The sequence below is a fragment of the Vipera berus genome, assembly GCF_964194415.1.
Source record: "Vipera berus genome assembly, chromosome: 1".
Taxonomy (NCBI): Eukaryota; Metazoa; Chordata; class Lepidosauria; order Squamata; family Viperidae; genus Vipera; species Vipera berus.
This window is the reverse complement of record NC_138202.1, coordinates 111,481,581-111,504,584: the sequence shown is the minus strand read 5'-3', so window position 1 is coordinate 111,504,584 and position 23,004 is coordinate 111,481,581. Positions and strand designations below refer to the sequence as shown.

At 40.7% G+C, this 23,004-nt stretch overlaps 1 protein-coding gene across 1 annotated transcript; it reads left to right on the top strand.

The window, feature by feature from the left end:
- Positions 1 to 1,380: 1,380 nt before the first annotated feature.
- On the top strand, positions 1,381 to 23,000 carry LOC308659423 (malignant fibrous histiocytoma-amplified sequence 1 homolog). The gene is made up of 11 exons (XM_081313007.1): positions 1,381 to 1,461; positions 2,581 to 3,448; positions 10,439 to 10,730; positions 11,213 to 11,402; positions 12,299 to 12,480; positions 14,545 to 15,029; positions 15,844 to 16,001; positions 16,863 to 17,022; positions 18,754 to 18,824; positions 19,751 to 19,851; positions 21,165 to 23,000. The coding sequence occupies exons 1-11, from the start codon at positions 1,443 to 1,445 to the stop codon at positions 21,180 to 21,182; spliced, it is 2,544 nt and encodes an 847-aa protein (XP_081169133.1). The 5' UTR covers positions 1,381 to 1,442; the 3' UTR covers positions 21,183 to 23,000.
- The last annotated feature ends 4 nt before the right edge of the window (positions 23,001 to 23,004 follow it).

Genomic DNA, 23,004 nt, shown 5'->3' with positions numbered 1-23,004 from the left:
CTTTAAAGTCCAACTTTCACCTCCATAAGGTGTCACAGAATTCCATGGCTTGTACAGTTCTGATCTTTGTAGAATTAGATACATCATGACATTTGAATATCTTTTTCTAAGGCCTTCAGGTTTGCTCTACCAAGTGCTAGTTTGCAGGGTGTTTCATAATTATTTGTCCTTTATTGTTGACCGGGTGACGCTACTTGCCATTTTGATAGCTTCATTGTCAATTCTAAGGCTGATTGTTCTACCTGTTGTCATGAGTTTGGTCTCCCTTATATTGTAGTCCCATTTTTCACTGTGCCCTTTGAAATTTAGTACTAGGGCTTTCAGATCCTTTGCAGAGTAGTATTATCGGCATAGTGGAGATTATTAATGTTTCTTCTTTAAATTTTAAAACCATTCTAATCTTCCAAGCTAGCTTTCCTTAACATATATTCAGCATATAGGTTGAATAAATAGGCACACTGGGCATGTAGAAAGGAAGATAAGATAAGATAAGATAAGATAAGATAAGATAAGATAAGATAAGATAAGATAAGATAAGATAAGATGATAAGATAACCTTTATTGCCATTTTTTTTACTGTGAGCACAATGGCACACATCAGAAATGAAATTTAGTTGCCTGCTCTCAAAGTGAAACACATACATGACACACACCTAACCATGCTATGGGATGGGATTTGGTGGCAGGTCATCAGAATTTCTATAGTCATGTTGGAGGCTGGAGAATGCCGAAGGAAAAGAGCTGAATGTTACGAAGAATAGAAGAAGATGAAAGACAAGGTGGCAGGGGCCACTGGTGACAACAGATGGATCAGAAACAGTGCAATGATTCAGAATAAGTGTTTTGTATTAAATGTAAACATGAACGTTGCTTGGGTGGCAGGAAGAACTAGTCATTTAATTCTGGTGAATATATCGTTTGAGTCAGTGATGATTATCTAGAAACTCACATTCCAGGAACAGACATTTTGGTGCCCTAGGCAAAGACATATTCTGGCATGCCTGGCTGAGGAATTCTGGGAGTTGAAGTCCACAAGTCATAAAAGGGCCAAGTTTGAAGACCCCTGGTTTAGTTCATCTTCTGATTTTATTAAAAATTTGAAAAAGGCATCCTCTTCCCCCCCAAAAAAAAAGCTTTAAGAAACAACAGCATTACAACTGAGCATATGAAATGATGCCTTTTTAAAAACCTTGTATGCACATCATTTTTCTGGAAGTGGTGGGAGCATTTTATCAGTCTGCTCTCAATGGGGAATCCAATTCTTCCTCTTTCATTTCCCTTGGGTTGCACAAAGAGAAAGGAGGGGCTACACAGTATTTAGAAATATGTGGTGGTGGGGGGAAGGTGGAGCTCAAGCCTTTTCAAAATGAAAAGATTTCAGGAAATGAAAATAGACAGCAGGATACAGCTGCTGCTTGCCATTAGAGAGCAAAGTCCAAAATATGTCTGAGCACAGACCTAGTAAGTATGAGTCTTTAATTCCTATTAGTTGCTATCTATAGTTGAGAAGATTAGGTGAGAGGTGGTCTAGGTGTCTGCAGTCTTATACTACCTGGATTCTCGCACTAGGGCAAACATGTGGGGCCAGGGTTACCCATTCCTTCTTTTACAGCTGGGCTGTAGCAACGTTTATGCAACTTTTTTAAAAAGTGATTTTTTAAAAAATTGGATTCGTGTAAGATGCTAAGTCCCAAGTCATGGTTTACATCACATGCTAAGCAGTAACTTTAATCAACTGTCCAACAATGGGACCCACTCATAATCATAACTTACTTCTCATCGACCTGCATTCTTAAAATCAGCTTGCTAAATTTTGGTACAAGATTGTATGAATCACAGCAAAGCTGAACCTTTGACTCGCATTTTATGTGATTATGAGATGCCCGACTATCCATATAGAAGTTATTCCCTAATATACCATTTTGGATTGCACTCAAAACTGGGACATTACTTCCATGTCTGCAGTACAGAATAAATTATTTTCTGTATTGTTATACAGAAATAATCTGTTATTTCTGATTTTTTAAAAAAAAAATTAGAAGGAATGTTTGTGTTTTGTTGAGAAAACGGCTTGAGATGAAGTTAGATGCTCTATTTTAAAAATGGGTAGTATCAGCCATTTTTAATTATTGTTATTACCCTTCCAATTTTGGGGACAGTCCTGAGTAATCTGAAATTATCTCTATTTGCAGCTTCCCCCCCTCCCCATTCTGTTTGAAGCTATATATAATACATTTTTCCCAATATTGCATTGTCCGCTTTCTCTCATTCCTGCTCTTTCTCTTTTCCCCATCCCTTTCTCTGCCTGCTCTACTGTATGTAAAATTTGGCTTAAACAAGTATTTTAGAAATTTGAAAGTTTAACCACTTTTCCCCTCCTCCACTGCCACTAAATGGGCTTCCCTAATACAGACCTTTTCTAATAATGAGCATGTTTCAGTCTTTTTGCTAGCACTGGCACTGATGTTTAGTTTGGGTAATGAAACATCTGCAGGAAAACAACCAAGTTCAGAGAGCGCCAAGGACCTCTCAATATTTTTTCTCCGTTAATCACACCATCTTATATTCTTTATTCCCCAGGGCACGAAGTCGATAAAGTGACCCTTTCCAGATTAAGACTCCGAATTCTTCCACTTGAAGTGCTACAAAATAGTAGTATAGAGAGCCTGAATTTGGACCGGAACAAGCTGAAACATGTCGATGGGATTTCGAGTCTTTACAACCTGAAAAAATTGATTTTGTCTAAAAATGCTATAACAGATTTCCCAGTGGAAATCCGGAACTTGATCCACCTGGAGAAGCTTGAGCTCAATCAAAACCAAATCCGAACTATCCCAGAGGGGATCTTCTCTTCTCTCCCTAAATTAAAACATCTCCGACTTAACAACAACTCTTTAGGCAGTCTTCCGAAGGATCTAAGTTGCTGTCGGGACTTTCTCCAGTATCTGAACTTGTCCACAAACATATTCCAAGCCATCCCTCAGGTAGTCTTGGAGTTGAAAAACTTGCAAGAATTCTATGTGCAAAATAACTTGTTGCACCACCTTCCCAAAGAAATGTTCACAGAACTGCCCCTGAAGATGTTCAAAGTAAATGGGAACTCACTGAGGGAACCCCCAGATGAAGTATGTGCAGGGGGTATCAAACAGATCATCACTTACTTCAATCAGCTACAGAACTGCCAAGCTGAGGAGGACAAGCGTGTCAAGACAATGTTTTTGGGGACATCCTTAGCCGGAAAGTCTACAATGTGCAAAAGCTTAAAGCAGGGACACGTTATTCAACTATCAGAGGAAGAGCGGACAGTTGGGATTGAGATAAGTGAGTTCCATCTCCAAGGCTTCACCTTTCTCTTTTGGGATTTTGCTGGCCAGCTGGAATACTATGTGACCCACCATATGTTCATTACTTCACAGGCCCTTGTCATCTTGGCCATTAACCTTCACCAGTAAGTGTTCTCTGGCTTCCATTGTGCACATGTATTTACTTATTTATGAATGAGATTTATATGTCACCCAATTATAAACTGTAATTCTGAACAGCTGGTGTAGGTTTTAGGGCACACAAGAAAAAATAAACACTACATTTGAAAAACACAAAGATAGGATGCAATATAATCAAGGCTGAACTGCAATCATATTTATATTCCTGATCCCATCAAGCAGGCTCATCCAACATCCTGGCCCTAATGCCAAGAAGCGTGAAGTGTTTTTCAGTGACAGTTCCCTTTAATTTAAGTGGAATAGATACTGTATATATAAACAAACAATCTAATTCGAAAGAGTCAGATTTAAATGCTTAAACTTTGATGGTGGTATTATAGAGGCAACAATCACCCTTTTCCTCCTACTTCAGTGCTAGTTGATAAGTGTGGCATCTAAGGCTAAATATCATGCCAGCCCATCTGAACTCACTTCCATTAAACCAGCACAAGATTGCACTACACAGTTTCTGAAGAAAATACACATTTTTTCTACTAAAATTAATTATTGTAAGAGTTTCTGACCCAGAAGGAACTTTATCACAAAATTGCAGGAAGTATCCTTTTAATCAGTCCTGCCCAGAGTTTTGGATTTTCAACAATGGATATCTGAGTTGAATTCTAGGCAAGCCAAATGTAACAATCAAAAGACCGATTCCCTGTTCTTTCCTTCTAAAGTTGAAATACAACTGAGCACACACAGAATGTATTTCTCATATGGAGTGACAAGAGACTTCATACGTTTCTGCACATCTTTTCTTAAATGGTTCATTTTTGTTGGCTTGTCTTTTGCCTCCAACGATGGATATATTGAATAATGTTACAATTCAGTTCATGTTACAGTATGCTGAGATCATATGTTTGATACATCAGCCCACCCTTTTTGATTTCAGAAGAAATGAACTGCTTGTAGTGTCACTGGTGGGCAGTGGTTTGGTTTGTATTTTTACTAAAGGAGCTCTGCATTATTTTGCAAGTGTTAGTATATAACTTTAATGAGGAAGTGGAGGAAGAAAAAGAAACTCCATTTGCCAATATGATAATTGGGACTATTGAAAATTTATTTATTTATTTTTGGGACTTATATGCCACCCTATCTCCCGAAGGACTCAGGGCGGCTAACAACAATAAAAACAACAATACAAAAGTTAAAAGAAATTAAACAAACAGCCCCAAAATAAATTAACTAAACAATTAAAAATTAAAACATTTTAAAAACCCGTCGTCAATCCAGGTCAGCCTGATGAAAAAGGAAAGTTTTGAGGTCGCGGCGAAAGGACCGGAGATCCGGGGCCATCCGGAGCTCAAGGGGGAGTTGGTTCCACAGGGCTGGCACTCCCACAGAGAAGGCCCTCCCCCTGGGGGTCGCCAGCCGACATTGTCTAGCCGACAGCACCCTGAAGAGGCCCTCTCTGTGTGAGCGCACTGGGCAATGGGAAGTCGTCCCCGGCAGCAGACGGTCTTGCAAATATTCCGGGCCTAGGCCATGTAGGGATATTTGTATACTAATAATAATAATAATAATAATAATAATAATAATAATAATAATAATAATAATAATAATAATAATAATAATAATAATAATAATAATAAGTTGGAAGGGACCTTGGAGGTCATCTAGTCCAACCCCCTGCTCAGGCAGGATGCCCTATACCATTTTGGACAAATGGCTGTCCAGTCTCTTCTTAAAAACTTCCAGTGTTGGAGCATTCACAGCTTCTGGAGGCAGGTTGTTCCACTGGTTAATTGTTCTAACTGTCAGGAAGTTTCTCCTTAGTTCTAGGTTGCTTCTCTCCTTGATTAGTTTTTATCTGTTGCTTCTTGTTCTGCCTTTGGGCGCTTTGGAGAATAGCTTGAGTCCCTCCTCTTTGTGGCAGCCCCTGAGATATTGGAACACTGCTATCATGTCACCCCTTGTCCTTATCTTCATTAAACTGTCTAGTTTAATACCCAATTCCAGCAGCCGTTCCTTATATGTTTTAGTCTCCAGTCCCCTAATCATCTTTGTTGCTCTTCTCTGTACTCTTTGTAGAGTCTCAACATCTTTTTTACATTGTGGTGGATGGAGTATTCCAAGTGTGGCCTTACCAAACCATTGTAAAGTGGTATTAATACTTCACGTGATCTTGATTCTATTCCTCTGTTAATGCAGCCTAGCACTATGTTGGCTTTTTTGGCAGCTGCAGCACACTGCTGGCTCATATTTAAGTGATTGTCCACTAGGACTCTGAGATCCCTCTCACAGTTACTACTATTGAGCAAGGTACCCCCTATACTATAGCTGTACATTTGGTTTTTCTTGCCTAAATGTAAAACCTTACTTTTTCACCATTGAATTTCATTTTATTAGATAGCGCCCAGTGCTCAAGTCTGTCCAGATCCTCCTGTATCTTAAGCCTGTCTTCTGGAGTGTTGGCTATTTGTGCCAGCTTGGTGTCGTCTGCAAATTTGATGAGTTCCCCATTTATCCCTTCGTCCAAATCGTTGATGAAGATGTTGAAGAGCACTGGGCCCGGAACAGAGCCCTGGGGCACCCCACTACATATTTCCCTCCATGTAGATGTGGTTCCATTGAGGATCACACGCTGAGTACGGCCGGTCAGCCAGCTATGAATCCATCTGGTGGTGATTCTGTCTAACCCACATTTTTTTATCTTATCAAGTAGAAGGTTGTGATCTACTTTATCAAATGCCTTACTGAAGTCCAAGTAAATTATATCCACAGCATTCCTCTGATCCACTAATTTTGTCACTTGGTCAAAGAATGCAATAAGATTTGTCTGGCATGATTTGTTTTTGACAAACCCATGTTGGCTTTTAGTAATTTGTTTGCCTCTAGGTGCTCGCTGATTCATTGTTTGATTATCTTTTCCAGAATCTTCCCAGGTATTGAGGTCAGGCTGATAGGTCTGTAATTTCCTGGATCCATTTTTTTTCCTTTTTTGAAGATGGGAACTACATCAGCTCTTTTCCAATCCTCTGGTAGTTCCCCAGTGCTCCAGGATCTCGTCTAGACTGGACAGGTGCTCACTTACCATTTTCTTGTCTATCTTAACTTGTGTTTCTATTCTGTTTTTTATGGCACTATTTTTGATAGGTTGGTCTGTTTTTTCCCTTTGTGTAAAGACAGATGCAAACAACGAGTTAAATAGTTCTGCTTTCTCCCTGTTGCTTGTCACCTTCTTGCCACTTTCACCCACTAATGGACCAATCATTTCCTTCACTTGTTTTTTACATGTTGAAAGCTTTTTTTTGTTATTGTTGACTTTGGTCTCAAGCCTTAGTTCATTTTGTGCCTTAGCTTTCCTCACTTCATCTTTGCAGGCTTGTTGATATTCTGACTTAGTTATGTGCCCCTCTTTCCACTTTCTATACGTGTCCTTTTTATCTTTCAATTTGTCAGAGAGTTCTTTGTGCAGCCACGCTGGTTTCTTTTGAGAGCTGTTATTTTTCCTCTTCATTGGTATTGTGCTAGACTGGGCTTTTATTATCTCACTTTTCAAAATTTCCCAAGCTTCTTGAGTTGTTTTCCCCTTGAGGATTCTCACCCATGGAATCCTTCCCAAGCCCTCTCTAAGTTTATTGAAATTAGCTCTCTTAAAGTCCAAGACTCTAGTTTGACTGTGTTCTATTGCTTGTGCTTCCATAATGTTGAATTCCAATATTGCATGATCACTTCCTCCCATGATTCCTGTGGCTTCAGCACCTTCTCTCATTTCATTTCTGTTGGTGAGAATTAGATCCAAAATGGCTAATCCCCTCATTCCCTTCTCTACTTTTTGTGTGACAAAGTTGTCTGCTAGGTTTGTCAGGAATCTGTTTGATCTTCCACTTGGTGCAGAGTTTGTCTCCCAGTTGATGTCAGGGTAGTTAAAGTCCCCCATTACTATTGTGATGTGCTTCCTACATACCTTAGCTGACTAGCAAAAAGTTCATCTATTTCCTCTGTTTGGTTGGGTGGCCTATAGTATATACCTAAGGCAATGTCATTTCCCCTTTTATATTGACCCAAATGCATTCAAGTTTACAGTTGTCATTATTGTTGTGCTCTATTTCTGTAGAGATGTAGTTATTTCTTATATAGAGGGCAACTCCACCTCTTCTTTTATTTGGTCTGTTTCTTTTAAATAATTTAAATCCCTCTAGCTGTGTGTTCCATTTCTGGGTTTCATCCCACCATGTTTCCGTAATGGCAACAATATCATATCTGCCCTCATTAACCTGAATTTCTAGTTCACCCTGTTTGCTGTTCATACTCTGTGCATTGGTGTATAAACATTTGAGTCCATTATGTCTGACCCTGTGTTTACTTTCTACATAACCTGTGTGGTGCCTGAGTTCCCCAATTGTCTTACCACCTATTTGGTTAGTGCATTTTGTGTGGCACTCACTAATAGAAGCTTGATTTTGCTTGAAAGCAAGGTTGATATTCTTGTCCACACACACATCTATGTTACATGCATTGATAGCTCTATAATTTTTAGATTGGCGGGGACAGGGATGTTCTATATCAATTAACTCACTGTCCCCACTGTTTAGTTTAAATATTCCTCCAGAAAATTTGTGAATTTATAGCCGAGTAACTCAGTCCCTTTCTTTGAAGGATGCAAAGCATCTCTTTTGGACATTTTTTCATTGGACCAGCTACAGACATCATGACTAATATATCCAAAGCCTTCCCCTTTACACCACTCCTTTAGCCACATATTGAATTGTGCTATACGCTGGCCTTTTCCATTTTGCTCCTTATACACTGGTAAAACCTCTGAAAAAGTAAGCTTACAGCCTATTCTGCTAAGTTCCTTCCCCAAGCTCTGGAAATCATTCTGCACAGAGAATACATCTTTTTGGGACAGACAGTTAGTGCCAAGATGTACAATAGCCTCCACATCACAGTCCTTGCTGGCATTCTTGATTATTTTAGCAATACGCTTCTTTTTTTTTAAATTTTTTATTAAACTTATTATTTAAAAACATTGGATACAGTACCAGCGGGCTGACAAACCTTTTTGTCTACAATGTTCAAATATATATATATACATGTATATATGTACATCAAATAAACACTTAGATACACTTAAGTTACAAATCATTAAGATAACAGAATATTTAAGACAATAAGCTAGTCTGTAAACCCTATTAAAGACCTTTCTTTTTTATCCCACCAAAGATACAATTTGTTCCAAATTCTATAATATTCTGATTGATCTTTATTTTTTAGTTCCAAAGTTAGTTTGTCCATTTCTGCGCAATCCCAAATTTTCCTAATAACTTCTTTCTCACCTGGGATCTCATTCTTTTTCCATTTTTGCGCAAATGACATTCTAGCTGCTGTGATAATATGGATCGTTAAATATAGCACATCTTTAGGGTATTTCTCTTTCGTAATTCCCAACAAGAAAAATTCTGGACTAAACTCAATATCTTGTTTCAATATTTCTTTCAGCCAGGTCCAAATCATTCTCCAAAATTTTTGTGTTTTACTGCAAGACCACCACGTATGGAAAAATGTACCTATCTCTTCAGAACACTTCCAACACTTGGGAGATGCTGTTATATACATTTTTGCTAGACGGGCTGGGGGGAGATACGCTTCTTGTCCCTACTGGCAGTAGCACCTGGAAGACACCTGACCTCTTTCGAAACCTCTGTGTCCTTTCCTAAATTTACATACCTTATAATTGAATCACCAACCAGAAAGTGGCTTCTCTTTTTGGATGCCTTTCTGTTCTTGCATGACTGGTGTGTAATACCAGATTGGCGCTTCCCCCTGTCGAAAACATGTTTTTCATCTTGGACCACGATCCCCTGCTTATTTGAGTTATTATCACAGATACCTTTACCTGTCTCCTTAATGTCCCTGTTAAGGTCAGAAAGGGCACTGTATCTGTTGTGCAGGGACACAGCGAAAGCTTTGTGTTTATGGTTCACAGATCTCACCCTGCCAGATCCCACGGTTGTCCACACTGCCCTTCTCCTGCAGGATCTTTGTGGTAAAGGGGGCTGATAGCACGGAGGCTCAATAGAGTAGAAGGGCTGAACTGGACACCTAATTTCTGCCTGAAGAGCACAGATTACAGACCCTAGATAAATAATCTGCCCTTGTAGACTAGTGATTTGTTTACAGATAGGACAGTTTCCAAGTTTGAAAAGGGTACTCTGAAAGACAGCTGCAAAACAAGTGTTGAACTGAACTAAGCCAGACATTCTTAGATACAAGGAATCTCAGACGCACTTGCCCTGAATGTAGCGCTGCTGTTTTTAGTTATATAATTCACACGCCGTTAGGTGTGCAGGCTGCTACTTTTCTGGTGCAGCCTCCCCAAAACTTACAGAATGTAGTACTTTCCAGCAGCTCTGAGCAGTTGAAATACTGCTCAAAAACGATGCAGATCCAATCAGGGCCCCAAATGCAGTTCAAATACAGTGCAATCCAATCAGGGCCCTAGCTACTTTTCTGGTGCAGCCTCCCCAAAACTTACAGAATGTAGCATTTCCCAGCAGCTCTGAGCAGTTGAAATACTGCTCAAAAATGATGCAGATCCAATCAGGGCCCCAAATGCAGTTCAAATACAGTGCAATCCAATCAGGGCCCTAGCTACTTTTCTGGTGCAGCCTCCCCAAAACTTACAGAATGTAGCATTTCCCAGCAGCTCTGAGCAGTTGAAATACTGCTCAAAAATGATGCAGATCCAATCAGGGCCCCAAATGCAGTTCAAATACAGTGCAATCCAATCAGGGCCCTAGCTACTTTTCTGGTGCTGCCTCCCCAAAACTTACAGAATGTAGCATTTCCCAGCAGCTCTGAGCAGTTGAAATACTGCTCAAAAATGATGCAGATCAAATCAGGGCCCCAAATGCAGTTCAAATACAATGCAATGCAATCAGGGCCCTAGCTAGTTTATCAACACGTTGGCGAGCAGCTGGCCGAGTGATTCATCACTTTTCTTTTTGTAGGTATCAGCTTACTAATGACTCCTTCAAGGATCTTGTTGGATTTTGGATAAGCAACCTCTTTATGCGAGTGCCAAATTCTGTAGTCCTTCCTGTGGGGACTCATGTGGATGCTTGTTCCAAGGAGGAGGTTGAAGAAAAGAAAAAGGATATCATGTGCAAGATACAGGCCATGCTGAAGGAGAGACAGGTCAACCTAGCTCACCTTATTACTAATCTGGAAGACAATGAAGAATCTGAGTTCTATGAGGACCAGTGCACTAGACTGAAAGAAATGGAAAATTGCACCCTTACAGTAAGGAATATTGTTATATATATTTCATATACAATGATCTTGACCCAGAAACTGCTGGCATGCAACTGTCCAAACAACTTGGAAAGCAATCTAAGTAGCGATGACATGCTTCCTTTTTTTCTGTCATGAATCTCTAGCCCAGGGGTGTCAAACTGCTGGCCTGCAGGCTGGACGCGTCATGCCGAAACCGCACCGAACCCAGCTCCGGCAGTGGGGAAAAAGTCGCAATATGTCGCGACACGTCACGTGATGTTGCGAGTTTGACACCCCTGCTCCAGCCAATCAGATGATTCCTAGTTTTAGGACAGAAGGGATTGCAATTTTGTCATGCTATGCATAAACGTGTGTGGCCTCCCCTATTGCATTCTGTTTCCCACTAAGCTTCCACAAAAGCAGAACACCAAGCAGGACGTCGGCAGTTCCCCACTTTCCCGCTTTGCTTGTTTGGCGTTCTCTTTATCTCTATGCATTTTCTGTTCTAGATTCTAGATCTTGTTCCTGTCAACTGCATGGATTACCAAGACATTAAAAAACTTGAAGAAGCCATCTTGGAGCATGTCAAGAATGAAGAACTCTTCCCCAATGTCATCCAAGTGCTCCCTCCTATCTATAAACGAGTTGAAGCAGCAATTGTGGATATGATGCAAAATAATGAAGAGATGACCGAACATGGCAAGTAAATGTTATTAGTGGCATTTTATAGATGTCCTCTTCCTTTTCTTTACTGTGTTGTTGTTAAGTGAGAGCAATGCCTTTTGGAACGTGTGCAAAGTGTATTTCACCACAGCCATATGGCCGCAACTAGCTCAGAAGAATTATTTGGGGCATAGTTCCTAAACTGTTTGTGTGGGCCTAAATTAAAACTCTGAATTCAATTGGGTACCTAGAGCTATTGTGGCAACAGATGGAAGCTGGCCTTCAGATGGATGCCTCCTCTTTGTGCAAGCTAAGTTTATTTGGGTGCTAGGCTTCCTGATTATTTAGGGCAAACATTTATTTAAAAACATAAAAATCCATAGTAAACCAATGTTTTAACTGATTTATTAAATTAAGTATAAGCCTGTTGGATAAAAAGTTAATTGACTGGGCTCAAAGATTTGGAAGATTAGAAAGAGAAAGATTGCTTTGAATGAAGTTCTCATGGGAAGATTCTTGTGTGTGTGTGTGTGTGTGTGTGTGTCACACTTACAACTATTGTAGCCCTGTTGTCACATGATCAAAATTCAGATGCTTGGCAACTGGCTGATATTTATGATGGTTGCAGTGTCCCAAGGTCATGTGATCCCCTTTGGTCACCTTCTGACAACCAATGTCAATGGGGAAGCCAGATTCACTTAACAAATGTTAAGTAACGTAATAACTGCAGTGATTTACTTAATAACTGTGGCAAAAAACCCTCATAAAATGGGACATAATTCACTTAAATGTCTCAGCAACAGAAACTTTGGGCTAAATTGTCATAAGTTGAGGACTGCCTGTAGTCTGGACTGTAGAACACACTGTTGGTTGACTGCCTGAGACTGTCTCTCTTGAATCAGCCCTCAACAAGTCCTCTTCTGATACTTTAGGGATGGTGAGTTTCAATCTTTTACACAGCAAGCTCTCCTGCCAGTATCATTTGGATAGAGAACTTCTGCAGGATATTTTGAGATACCTTCATCGCATTGGATTAATTGTGTGGTATGAAAAGATCAAGCAGCTGAAGGACACGGTGTTCTTACATCCAACTATTCTGATCACTCTCTTCAAAGTGAGTACCACCTTTATTCCACCCTAGAAGCCTCCCCCAGCACCATGGGGCCATTGTGTTAAAGCTGCTAACATCAGATGTTCTTGCTTTGACAACATGTGGAGAGGCAGCTTTGCTTCTTTAAAACTTGTGTGTTACTTTTAGAGCTAGAATTAGTTGATGCTGGGGGGAGTAGGAAGAATGTCTCTCAAGGCTGTTTTGAAATAAGAGAAGATAGGAATTTGGCAGGTTGTTTAACAGGAAGGAAAGCTTACAATTCAAACTAATTGGAAAATGTGATTTATGATGGTTAATTAGAGGGAGGAACTGTGCTTTGATACTGTGTGCTTAGGGGAGGGGAATCCAGATTTCGGCTTGACCATGTAAGTGCCAAAGCTATGCTTTTTTGATTAAAGACTCCTTAAGGTAAACAATGCCTCGATGTTCTTTGAAGAATTGCATCTCTTTTCGAACCATGACACATTGCTTCTCTGAAGTTAGCTAGAAGCCAAATTTCCACAGACCATAGTTTTTTTAAACAATTGTTCTATCATATGTATAACCTCCTCCCAATCATAACAGACACTTTGCGGGGTACTGCAAAGTCAAAACAAAACCAAACAACAAATTTAAGCCATTAAAATAATAGCATAAATAATCTTCCGTAGACTCAACAGTAGCTGCCAAAACTTCCCCTTGTGTTTTCTCCCAAGTCCCATTTTAGCAAAGATTATTAATATGAATGAAAAGTGCTGGATTTGGGGAAAGGGGTGGGGTCATTCATGAACAGACTCTCAATTTTCTTCTGTATTGTCTCTGAATTAACCCAATGGTATATTGGTAAATGCTTTTATTCTATTTTCCTTTAATTTTTTAAAGGCAAAATAGAGCGAGAACTGCAGTGAAAAACCAAACTGCCCATAAGGTGACTTTCACATAGAAAAATGCTTCCATTTGGCTGGGGGGAGGGGGGCATCCTATTTGTTTCTGCTCTCTACTCTCCTCCCTTGGCCTTTCTGACAAGCTATCCAAAGGTTGAGAAACCCCCGTTAGAACAGAACAAAATATAATGTGAAGCAGGAGAGGCAGACGGTAGTCAAGTTATATAAGTGCAATGTATTAAATCACATTAGAGTCCTATCCAGTATTTTTATCTACACAAGATCAGTGCTTGGGGGTTCATAATTTTGAAGTATGGATGGTCACTTGGCATTCTGATTGTATTCTTACCGATGGCTTGTAGTAATCAGCTAGTCAGAATAGAAATGGGTATTCTGTCCAGAAGCACCAGCTAAATGGTGCAGCCATCCAGTTCAATGCAGGAATTCAAAATATGATTCCAGATTATGTTGCAAGATGAAATAGCTGGACATATGTATTAATTTAGCTACATACTACATACCACTTATCAAGAAGAACTTTTAAAAGATTCTTCATATGTTTCAGCTTAAATTGGTTGGATTTATTTTTATTTTTATTTTTTATTACATTTATATCCCGCCCTTCTCCGAAGACTCGGGGCGGCTTACAAGCTTAGCAGTAGCCTTCATTCTATGTATATGCCTGCTTGTTAGGGCTTTCACACACCCCCTAAGCGGCATTATTACAAAGTCAGCTTAATTGCCCCCAACAATCTGGGTCCTCATTTTACCTACCTCGGAAGGATGGAAGGCTGAGTCAACCTTGAGCCTGGTGGGATGCGAACCTGCACTAATTGCAGGCAGCTGGTGTTACTTAAGGAGGCATTAGCCCACATTTCCTTTACTTTCCACTTCCAACAAGTAATAAAAGGCAGTGGACTATTTTAGGGCATGCTTCAGACTTGTGGGATAGGTTCATGTCCTGTTCAAATCCCAAGGGTCAGATACAAAAGTGTGGTCTGATCTCAGTTCATAAACTTGTTAAAGAAGAAGATAGGACAGAAGTAGAATGGTTTTATTGTTGGTACGATTAAACACTGAGGAATCAAAAAACAATCTACTGCAAGACACCAAGAGGTTTACTTGTATTGTTTGATTTATCATCGGTCAACTCCGCTAGCAAAATTGTGAGCCTATTTGGGCAAATATGCTTCTGTTTTTCTAGACTCTTGTGAGGTATGGCCTAAGGCAACAGCTGGAGAGCATTTCTGTGGACATCTTGATAGGAGAACATGCCACCATCCGAGACCGGGCCAACTGGGCATTGACATTTAAATCCAAAGCCATCTTATGCCAGAAAGCCATGAGAGCTTTGCTTAAGCAGCAGCTTTCTTTAGACAATATGGTGGACATCTTTGAGGAAATGGTGGGAAGCAGATTCCAGAAGGGGAAGCTCTTCAGCCCGCTAGAGCACTTTGAGATCTGCCTGGAGATCAAAAATGTAGAAGGACTTAATCCTAGAGCCAGAGCATTTGTACCTGGGCAGCCGTGGGAAACTCTGCAAAGCCTGGAGAAGGACACACACTACTTATTTCCTAACTATCTCAATCAAAGCCAGGAGGTTTCAGCAATGTGGGGAGAAGATCACAAGGAGGACTTGCATATTCGCTTGTACTTTTCTCCTGAGATCCCGGAGGGCTTCTTCCAAAGGTATTGAATAGTATTTGCTAAGTGTCATAGATAATGACAACCATCCTGTGGCCAATATCTACAACTGAGGGCCCCTTTGAACTGGGGCCAGTTGATTTGTACGAGCAGGGGTCAAATATAAGGATGAGGCCACCACTATTTACTGGACAATTTCTGACAATATGCCACCTGTGCCTTACAAAACGGTGAGGGTTTTGCTGGGTGCTGGTAGTTTGACTTATACTCTTTGGTCTTTAATTTGTCCTAATTCTCTGTTGGAGTCTTTTCCTGGAGACTGTCAAATAGAGAGCCACTCTAATCTGCAGGAAAGTAAATTTGTGATGATTTTGCAAATACAACAGCGGAACATGCAGTTGCAACCAGGCTACTAAATTCTGCGTCCCAATTGCAGGCAAAAAGCCTCAAGTCTAAGAGCTGATTGCAACCTGTTTCTGAAAGATACAATAGCCTTCATCAACCAGTAAGCATCCTTCCTTCCCAGAACTTAAAGCTATCTAGAAAGCATTCCTACCTCTGGTTTTCTTCTCAACACTAAGGGTTAATGACTGGACCAGAATTCTTCAAGGAGCTTCCATGCTGAGTGTGAGCTTGAATCTGATCTCTCAAACCCTGTGCCACCATTAATAACTGCATCCCACTGATTTTAAGCATTAGGGACTCTCTAGAATATGGGCAGTTTAGTCCCCTCTTGAACTGATTATTGTTGTAACTGCCTGGGCCCAACTTAGCAGTTCCAGTAATGTTGGGGAAAGAGAGAACATCTTAAAATAGGATCTGAAAGCACTGACTGTTTTTCCCCCCTCTTTCTTCCCAGACTCATGGTGAAAGCTTGTTCCTTCTTTTCAATTCACTGGGTTGCTAAAGCCATTTGCCTGCTCATATGTAGTGGCACACCTTTACTGATCAAAGCAAATAACCAAAAAGGTTACAGCTACATTGAATTCAGGTGTAGAAAGCCCGGGGAGAGGGCCAGTAAGTACATAGGTGTTTACTGCTTTTTGGTGTTATACCTTCAAATGTGATACAAATGATATAGAACAAAACACTATATCTAAGCCAGAATCTGTGTAATTAGCGGAAAGAGCTCCTTTGGGTGTCCGTTGAAGAAAGTTGTTTGACAGGTTTGACTCTTGGAATGGCCTGGCATATGACCACGAATGGTCAGCCCGATCTCTGGATGCCAGCTGAAAAAAATCTGTATTTCATACAGGCAACTCCCACTGGTGCTGAGTATGGGAGAAGGACCCACTGATAAATAGTGGTAGATTAGAAACGGGCTTCAACTCTGTCCTAAATCAAACGGTGGAACTGAAGAACCAACTTTAGAGAACGGATTTATTGTTTTCTTTTAGTCATTCTTCTTAACAAGGACCAAGAAAAACGTTGTGTGCACAGTGTCTATGGATATTCTCAATCATCCGGGTCATCGTTATCCCAAAAGTTTTAAAGGGCAACTGGACTTACTTGGTTTTTCCCCCCTTGAAAGCATTTCACTTCTCATTCAAGAAGCTTCTACAGTTCTTCAGAAACGTTTTCAAGAAAAAAAGCAAGAAAGCCCAGTGGCCTTTTGAAAAGCATTTTTGTGCACAAGTTGTTTTAATCAGCAAAATTGCATCTCCTTTAATGTATCCTTTAAAGTCCAGGACAGCTTTTTGCAGCTTGGGGCTCTAGAACAGCATCAAATTTCAGCTCCTCTCAAACTCACAGCCTTTGGCTGGACTAGATAGTGATTAGTTTGGAGTTGAAATTAGACTCATCTGGGATTCACCAGGTTGGAGAAGGCTGACTGCTCTGGATGTTTCTTAAGACCCCTCTCGCTGCTGCCTTTTACAGGATTCCAATTAGCCTGGGACTTTATTATAACAATCATCTCCATCAACCAAAACCTCCTGGAGGAATGGCCTGGGCTCCATCTTTGCATAAAGTCTCCTTGCCGGACGGTTGGATGTCCTGCTGAATTTGTCTGGCCAGATCTGGAGGACAAGATGACTGTGTGCGTATTCATGCTGTGCACCAGCAAAAACAAGACTGTAAAAAGTTTTTTTCACGGTTTGCGATTTAAATTACTTCTTTCCCTCTATCCAGAAAATGGCCTTTATCCAGAAAATATACACGATAACATTTCTCTTCCCAAAGCAGATCCTCAGCTAAGATACTTTGCTGTGAATCTGCGTTTCCTAAGTTTAACTGAGGGATGGCTCTGTATCCTCTAAATTGACTTGAAAAAGAAAACAAAACCTCCAAAATATTTCAAATAAAGCGCTTATTTTCATTTAAGCCTTCCTTCTGATAGGGCAGGGGTAGGCAACCTCGGCTCTTTTATGACTCATGGACTTCAACTCCCAGAATTCCTGACTCAGGAATTCTGGGAGTTGAAGTCCATGAGTCATAAAAGAGCCAAGGTTGCCTACCCCTGTGATAGGGTTACTGAGGGTTTGACTTTTGCCACTTTTATAGTCCTCCCTCATTTGGTTCATCAGCCTCCCTGAATCTGCTGCCTTCTCAATGTTTTAGGTCTCCTCTCCCATGGTCCCTTGCCAGCACAGCCCAAACTAGATGGGAGATTAAGGAAATGCGGATGGCGCTAGATCAGAACAGGCTGTGCTGCAAGATGGCTGTCAGTTCTTTTCTTTAGCTCATAAATACCATAGGGCTTCATCTTTCTTTTCTTTGACCTTGTTAAACCTAAGCTAGAGGACATGATTTATAGTCAAGCTAAGGGATTATTATTATTATTATTAATAATAATAATAATAATAATAATAATAATAATAATAATAATAATAATAATAATAATAATAATAATAAGAAGTTGGAAGGGACCTTGGAGGTCATCTAGTCCAACCCCCTGCTCAGGCAGGAAACCCTATACCATTTCAGACAAGTGGCTGGCCAGTCTCCTCTTAAAAACATCCAGTGTTGGAGCATTCACCACTTCTGGAGGCAGTGGTGAATGTTTTTATATTCTTCAAATTACTTATTTGGAGATGTTGTTATATTACTAATTTAAGGTCTCTAAAGCGACCTTCTTGAGAGGTCAGCCTGAAATCTGTGCCTATCCCATAGGAGCCTCAGGCTGCACTGGGGATTCAGACTTACCGTAAATCTTGCCTGTTCTGTCCATCACCATATCACAAACCTGGTGTGTACAATTAAGACTAACCCGCCGCTATTTCTGCACAATTTCTACTTACCTAGGAGTAGCAGCTGTAGGGGGAGAATAGCGGACCATTAGTCAAAAGGGCAGTTTCTTTCCATTTTCATCTGCATCTTTTTTTCCAAATCACAGCAGTAGAATTTTAAATATGCCTTTGTACTTTTAGAGCTTTTCAAACTTTGCTGTTGACTGCATTAGCAAAAATCATTTTTGGTAACCAAACCAAACCAAACCCCAAACAAACCCACCCACATTTTAAGAATTATTTATGCTTTTTTCTTTGAAAGTTCAAAATGAGGTATATCAAGGTCTCTCCCCATTAGTGGTCAATCAACCACTAAGTCATCTCTATATCAGATGAGAGAGGTTCTCTTCTGTTTTCCCAGAGAAAAATATGTAGTGGTAAATTGGTGTGAAATAGGTGTAACTGGTCTAAGTCAATCAGTAAATTCCATGCTTGTATAGCAATTTGAGCCTCTGATTTTGTCCTTAGTCTGACACCTTAGTAACAACCTATCACACTAGGGGCCAATCTGTTTAATGATGCTTCATTCAACTTCATTCCAGGTTCAAAGAAGACATTAAAACTTGTGGAATTTGTGCCCATCGATTTGAAACAGAGCTCCTGTTACCCAAAGGTGAGGTTGGAATATTTGCCATTAATGTCAATGTCTCTGTCTTAATTATTTAAATACTAATGTCAATGTTATTTCAATAAGGTAGAATGCTGCATGATGAAATTGTGAGTTCGCCTTAGGGTAAATGTCCAGAAAAATATAGGCTTAGTACATTATTGTCAAAAGGCTTTTAGATACAAAATTCCACGGTGCTGGCTTTGTTTAGATTATTTGTAGTATTTTATTGCAATTCAGTTATAATGACCATAGCCCTTCAGTTTTGGAGGGTTAAAGCAGAATAACCTTGAATTATTCCAATAGGGACGCGGCGTGGCTCAATGGGTTAAGATGCTGAGCTTGTCGATCAGAAGGTCGGCAGTTTGGTGGATCGAATCCCGAGCGCTGCATAACAGTGAGCGCCTGTTACTCGTCCCAGCTTCTGCCAACCTAGCAGTTCGAAAGCACGTAAAAATGCAAGTAGAAAAATAGGGACCACTACGGTGGGAAGGTAACAGCGTTCCGTGCGCCTTTGACGTCTAGTCATGCCGGCCACATGACCACAGAGACGTCCTCGGACAAGCGCTGGCTCTTCGGCTTTGAAACGGAGATGAGCACCGGCCCCTAAAGTTGGAAACGACTAGCACGCATGTGCGGGGGAACCTTTACCTTTACCTTTATTCCAATACTGGGAATTGCACTTCACACTAAAGCAACACTTTTGAGAGACTGAGCTAGTGATCTTGCCAAGGTGGGGTTGTCTGAACTGGATAATGGAAGGGGAGTTTCTGCCTCTTAACCCTTGTGCATAGCCCATTGACTTGATACTTCTATTGAGATAACCATACACTTGGATGATAGGCAGGCAGCCTAGCACATGCGCCCGCCATAGCATGCCATAACATTACTACAAAGGGGTAATATTACTAAGCATTTTACTTTTTTCACAGTTCCAAACGAGCCAGGCAGAACTGTGGTTCCTGCACAGTATTATATCACCAGCTATGGGAATGCTACCTTTGGAACTAGCACGGTCCATGTGGAAAGACAGGTTTGTTAACGTGGCAGTCTAAAGCAGCCTTCCCTAAACTAGCTAGGAATTATGAATTATAGCCCAGCATTACTTGGAGGACATCAAGTAAGTGGAAACTGCTCAGACAAACAGAATGTTAGTTTGACTATGATGTCAAAAGCAGGTCACAACTGTAATGTACAACACTTCTGGTACGAATTGGACCCTTTCATTCATTTATCTCCATTCTAGCATCCACTATACTGCTATGAAACAGACAGTAAGATTTCATTCACTTGTTTTATATGATGCAAAGAAATCTCACATACTCTTTGGCTGGGACATGTCTTCAAAACAGAACCTCTGTATTGTAGGCAGCCCATTGCTGAGGCAGGCTGAAGTTGGTTCAAGGAATTACAGCCTGGAAGTACATAGTTTTCTCTGGGAAAACAGAAGAGAACCTCTCATCTGATATGGAGGTGACTTAGTGGTTGATTGACCAGTCCATAAGGGTTTGGGAGAAATGATGTGTATGTACTAGAGGACATAGTAGCTGAACACTACTGAATCCTGTTCCTTGAACTCTGGCTCCAAGATCATGTATGCAAAATACTGGGATCTTAAATCACCATCCTGGTACATATTCCACATGGCAATTGGTGGTGGCTTTACCCTGGTTGATGACATTCAGCCAGGGAAAGCTGCCAATTACTGTTCTTACAGCATAGTCCCCAACCCCCGGTCCATGGACCCGTACTGGGCCATGGCATTCCAGCAACCAGTCCATACAAACAAGCAAAGCCCCATCTGCAGGATGCAGGCAGTACATGAAATGACACCCCCTCTGGTCTGTGCAAAAACCTTTCTCCACAGAACCAGTCCTTGGTATCCAAAAGGTTGGGGACCTTTGTCTTACAGGGTCATGTGAAGTTGTTGTATAGGTCGCAGAAGGGCATGACCCCATTCCAGAGACACATTAAGAGCAAGGTGTGGGTACAATATGATTTTTGCTAACATGATTTTCTCCCATTACCTTGGATGGAAGGAATGTATGGTAAAATGGATGTATGGATGAGCTGTAAAAACTAAAATTCTGCAGGATTTGAGACTGGATCTCCAAAAGCTGCTTTAGAAGATGCAAGAGCGCAAACACAAATACCTCTTTGCCATACTTTAAAAAGTTGCAAAAGCTTTGTAAACAGTTCTTGTTAAGAAGTTCCACATTGGGGCTCCTATATCCTGGAAAGCAAGAGAGAACTTTATTCTGTAATTGTAACACTTGGGTTTGGATCTGTTTAATCCGTTAAACAAAATCTGTAATACATTTCCTGGTATGTTTTGTTTTGTTGTAGAGCATCTTGGATAAATGAAAACTGCCACATAGGATATATCACTGGCCAACAACATTTCTGTCAATGTTATTTAATGATCAGTTCAAATAAAAAATGTACTTCTTAAATTTACATGGAATGTCAATTTATTTCCATAAAATATTATTGACTGAAGTTGTAGCTTAATGAGCTTACACAAGTTACATAAAGACTTGATTTCTCATTACAAGTTCTCATTAGACTTTTCACATTTTGTGAAATATTTCCATGAGAAACCAAAACAAAAATATTAAGACTTAATATTAAATTCTAGCATTACAATGTGCAGATAGTCCTTGACTTACAACCACAACTAAGCCCAAAATTTATGTTGTTAAGTGAGACATTTGTTAAGTGAGTTTTGCCCCATTTTACGACTTTTCTAGCTACAGTTGTTAAGTGAATCATTGCAGTTAAGTTTGTAACACGATTGTTAAATGAATCTGGCTTCCCTACTGATTTTGCTTGTCAAAAAGTTGCAAAAGGTTAGGGTGACCCCAGGACACCGCAACGACATAAATATGAACCAGTTCCCAAGCATCCAAATTCTGATCACATGACTGCAACAATCATGTGAAAAATCCCCTTTTTTCAGTTCGGTTGTAACTTTGAACAGTCACTAAACGAACTGTTGTAAGTTGAGGACTACCTGTGATTCAGTTCAGTACAAATAAGGTTTTCAGGCATTCATAGTCTAAAAAGATTCTTGAGATCCAAAAGCACAGTAAGTGGCTTCAATGTTTAGAAACTAACAGCAACATTTGAAAAAATGTATTATAAAACTCGCAGCCATTGCAATATAACTGTCAAACCAATGAAGGATTCTGAGCGGCTTCAATAAAAGCCTGATCAATGTATCACAATGTAAGTATCTGTCTGAGTAAGTCAATGATCTTCTACAGATAATCAGTCAGAGTTAATGGAGCAAAGCTAGTTCAGGATTGCTGAAGATTAGCCCTTTGGGAGCCCTCCAACTATTGCAGATGTCCTCCCAGAAGCCTTAGACAATCAATTTTTATTATGGTCACACACTAGCAATACACATAAAAGTATTAAAAACAACCACCACAGTAATAAATAAAAATAAATGGCAGACAAAATAATACATTACCATTGGGCAAGTTAAGAGTCTGCCTAATTTTGCATTCAGCATAACAAAATTTGGCCACATTCCGAGAAACTACTTCATATACGGATCTGATAACTGTAGTTGTACATAGAAAAGATCAGTATTTCCTGGATATTTTATTAGGTGAGGTGTTATAAACCCAGCCCTAGACACCTTAGCCCAGGGGTCGGCAACCTGAAAAAGGAAAAGAGCCACTGGGAACCGGTTCCATCACACATAAAAAAAAGTGGGAGCTGCGTGCGTGCGTGCACGCGCAAAAATGTTTTGCGCATGCGCAAAAGGGTTTTTTTGCACATGCGCGGACGCGCAAGGTTGCCTTTTTTTAATGTGTGATGGAACCGGTTCCCGGTTGCGCGACGGCGACGGCCCGTCTGCAAAGCTGCTGCTTTCGGCAGCCTGCAAACGTGCCGCGGCAGTTTTCGCAAGAAGCGGCGCCGCTACCCATTCCGAGGTGCGCGCGCAACTCTCCAAACGACCGTAGGTGTGCGCGCACCTCCCCAAACGTCGGCAGGTCTCCGTACCTCCGCGCGAACGGGCAGCGGCCCCGCTTCTTGCGAAAGCTGCCGCGGCCCGTCTCCGTCTCCAAACCTCAGCAGGTCTCCGGACGGCGGCGGCTTGGGAGAGGTGCGTGCGTACTCTCCAAACCGCCGCCATCCCGTTTGCACAGCTGCCGTGTTCGTCAATGTTTGACGA